Source organism: Limulus polyphemus, unplaced genomic scaffold (genome assembly GCF_000517525.1).
Source record: "Limulus polyphemus unplaced genomic scaffold, Limulus_polyphemus-2.1.2 Scaffold768, whole genome shotgun sequence".
Taxonomy (NCBI): Eukaryota; Metazoa; Arthropoda; class Merostomata; order Xiphosura; family Limulidae; genus Limulus; species Limulus polyphemus.
The window spans coordinates 125,015-128,805 of NW_013666378.1; the positions used below are offsets into that span (position 1 = coordinate 125,015).

Sequence of the window (3,791 nt, forward strand, 5' to 3'; positions counted from 1 at the left end):
CGTTGGCATATGACAACAAATGTATTGTGGTTGGAACACTATTGTTATACATTCTTCTAATTCTTGCCCCCCCCCCCAGTGGCACAGCGGCATGTCTGCGGACTTACAACGCTAGAAACCGGGTGGTTCGATACCCGTGGTGGGCAGAGCACAGATAGCCCACTGTGTAGCTTTGTGTGCTTAACTTCAAAAACAAAACAAACTAATTCTTGAAAATCCCGTGGAACTCGTTAAGAACTTTGTGTTTAAAAATGAAACGGGTCTTGTGACAAGTGTAACTGTGACCATAATTCGCGAGTTTATAAAAGGCACACCATAACAATTGTTTTTGTATCAAATGACTTTTATAAATAGTGTTCCGACCACTGCTATGTTTGTCGTATGCCAGCCGACCTGAAAAGCTGTGGTATGAGCGAAACGAATAATCGACACTGGGACATAACAAATGCAATATGGTTTGAATACTATTACTACAGACTCTTCTAAGGGCTAAAGGAGCTAGATACAGAATGTAGTGTTTAAAAATGTAATAGGCCTCATACTAATGTCTTATGACAAGTATAATAATAATCACTCTTCGACGCCCGGCACGGCCAGGAGATTAGGGCGCTCGACTCACAATTTGTGGGTTGTGGGTTCGAATCCCCGTGACACCAAACATGCTCAGCCGTGGAGGCGTTATAATGTTACGGTCAATCCCACTATTCGTTGGTCACGTCTGATAATAAATAAACATTAGAATAAAAAAAGTTTAATTATTCAATAATTTTTTGGCGTACCGCATGAATTAAAATTTTCTTTTTTATCTAAACTTTTGGGGAAAAGTTATGAAGATCTCCCCTCCCCCTAAAAAAATAAGCAAAACTTATTTGATTCTGTGAGTTTCTGACTTCCAATTTGAGGAAAACCCAAGAAACAGTGAACGTAAAGTTGGCTGCAATGACAACTCAAATATTCGTTTGTTTAGATACAGAAACAAATTACTTGAGTTCCACAATTACGTGAGGCACATTTTTTTATTTGCTTCGCTTTTCTAAGGAGTGCTAATGAGCCCTGAATCCTGCAAAACTAGTCTGTTGCAGCGGGAGTAGCAAAAAATAGATTAGGCCTATACGTCATCATTTCTTCCCTGCAATTCAATGTATATGCGAGGAAAATAAATTAACAAAACAAAACCAAAAAACAAAAACAACTCAAATATTTCTTTCTTGAGTGGAATGTGGGGGGGGGGGGATGGTAGTCTGAATATTGATTTAAAATGATACTTGTGAAAAAAAAAAATGATTATCTGGGTCTTGCACCGACCGAATCTCCAAGATTTAAAGTAATCCCTGAAAATCTCCAATAAATGTAAGCTCTTTGTTATGAAACATTTATAAGGGAAGAAATCGGTGTTTCAGGCTTAGGAATGGATTTCGCTATCTCTTTCTCCTTCCTATTGGTAATAAAAATATAAGTACCAATTAGCTCGTGTGCATTCGAATTACGAGGTTGGACCCATGCTTAGAAAGCTGCGTGGGGGTAGTACGTTATTTATTATGGGGGGGGGGATTAATGTTCAGGCTGTATCGTGAATAGCATTTTGCGTCAAGATATATTTTTAGCAGATGCATTAGAAATTATGAAAAGTCAGAATGCGAAGCAATAAGTGAATAAATGAGCGGGAAAAACATTCAATATTCTAGCGAAACACCAACAAATTTCAAATAATATTAAGCTGTGTTATCCCTCAATAAATCTAGAATTGTTAAAGACCCATCTAACTCTACAGATATAGATTTGCCCCCCCCCCCCCTCAGTGGCATAGTGGTATGTCTGTGGACTTTCAACGCTAGAAATCCGGGTTTCGATACCCGTGTAGGCAGAGCACAGATAGCCCATTGTGTAGCTTTGTGCTTAATTACAAACAAACAAACAAAGATATAGATTTATGATTTTAGAAAATTATAACAAAAATATTTCTTATGCATCAAATCACCTTATGGTGATTGTAAAATATATTCAGAACTACTAAGTAACCGACAACTGGATACCTATAAATTTATGTTGTTAGAAATTATTGTGTGGTTGTGTGTTTTTCTTATAGCAAAGCCACATCGGGCTATCTGCTGTGTCCACCGAGGGGATTCGAACTTCTGATTTTAGAGTTGTAAATCCTTAGACTTACCGCTGTCCCAGCGGGGGACAGAAAATTATTTCAAAGGATTTGTTATAAACATCAAATCATTTTTAAGATAGTCTAAAATATATCTAAGATCACAAAAGCACCAATCATCCCTTTTAATATATAGATATATATATGTTTAGAAAATAGTTACAACAATGTTTCTTATGCTTGTATTTTTGTAGTTAAACACAAAACAACATAATGGGCTATTGGTGCTGTGTTCACCATGAGTATCGTAACCCGATTTTTAGGGTTATAAGTCTTCCAACTTAATTTCTTATGCATCAACTTATCATAAGATCTTCTAAAGTCCAAGCTGTCCATGTATTAGGTACAATATATTTTAAATACAATGACCTCGTATACTATTGACCATAAGGGAAAAGATGTGTTATGCATGGCTGTGACCACTTACAATATTTCTTTAATACAACGATGTTATACATTATATCTTAAAGAAGACAATGTAATACACCAATACGACCAGCGAAACTGGTGGACACATTGGCTTACCTTTGACAATAACATAGATCTTGTTATTTTCACCTCTAGGCGTGGTGCAGCTATAGAAACCAGAGTCCTCCTCCTTAGCATAGTAGATGGACAATCGGTATTTCCAACTTCTTTCGTCAGTTGACAAGGACCACCCGCAAGGATACTGCCTGGAAAGTTACCAGGAAATTGAGGATAAAATGTCTTGGGTTCGTTCAATACTTCTTAAAGGAATAATTTATAAAAATGTCATTAAAACATTCACGAGTCAATGTAATCCTTATTTAGAGACCATAACTATGTTTATTACCTAGGCTCTCAAGAATTCTACTTGCTGGATATGTCTCTCAAACATTCACAAGTGATAAACGAAGTATAAGCTTCTTGGTGCTTGTGATGAACAAGTTAAAAATTCTAATGAGGAGGAAGAAAGATTAATCCTGAACAATTTCTAGCCAGCTCTAACATCCTGTTTTCCTTAAGGTTATCGACTAATCAGATACATCACGTTTACAACGTTCTCATTACATTCCGCATTGATTTTTCTTTCTTGTCGGCTTAACAAAGCACATCTCAGCTGTCATGGTTTTGGTTTTGTTGCTCAGCGAGAGAACTGATGGTTTGTACATGGGATAACTAAGATGCTGTTACTGATTGATTTAATTTGAAGAAAGGGTCTTTATGAGATTAAAATGAATCACAGCGAAAGCCAGCAGATATCCTGGTTGGATTTGAAAATTTAGGTCAGTTAGATCGAAGATTACCGAACAAAAACAAGAAACTAAAAGGAATAAAGGTAGACATTATTATTGTACAACGTGCAGAATGGATTCTCAGACAAGCGCCGATATTTTAGGCCTAACCAATAAAAACAGCTTATTTCTTATTCTTATAAAACAAAGTTCCCCTATGATCAAATATGAATTCCATAATGATTGGTAAAACATTTTGAAATTTTTTACTTTTCGATTCACTTCTTCTAGCCCCCCAGTGGCACAGCGATATGTCTGCGGACTTACAACGCTAGAATCCGCTAGAATTTTTACTTTTCGATTCACTTCTTCTAGCCCCCCAGTGGCACAGCGATATGTCTGCGGACTTACAACGCTAGAATCCGCTAGAATTTTTACTT

The 3,791-nt window shown here is 36.7% G+C and overlaps 1 protein-coding gene across 1 annotated transcript in view; it reads right to left on the minus strand.

Moving 5' to 3' along the window:
• Positions 1-3,791, minus strand: part of LOC106460424 (locomotion-related protein Hikaru genki-like) — a 50,399-nt gene that overhangs the window by 7,134 nt on the left and 39,474 nt on the right. The window contains exon 5 of the mRNA XM_022387134.1: positions 2,681-2,829. Coding sequence (XP_022242842.1) covers positions 2,681-2,829 — 149 coding nt within the window. The remainder of the gene's footprint in view (positions 1-2,680; positions 2,830-3,791) is intronic.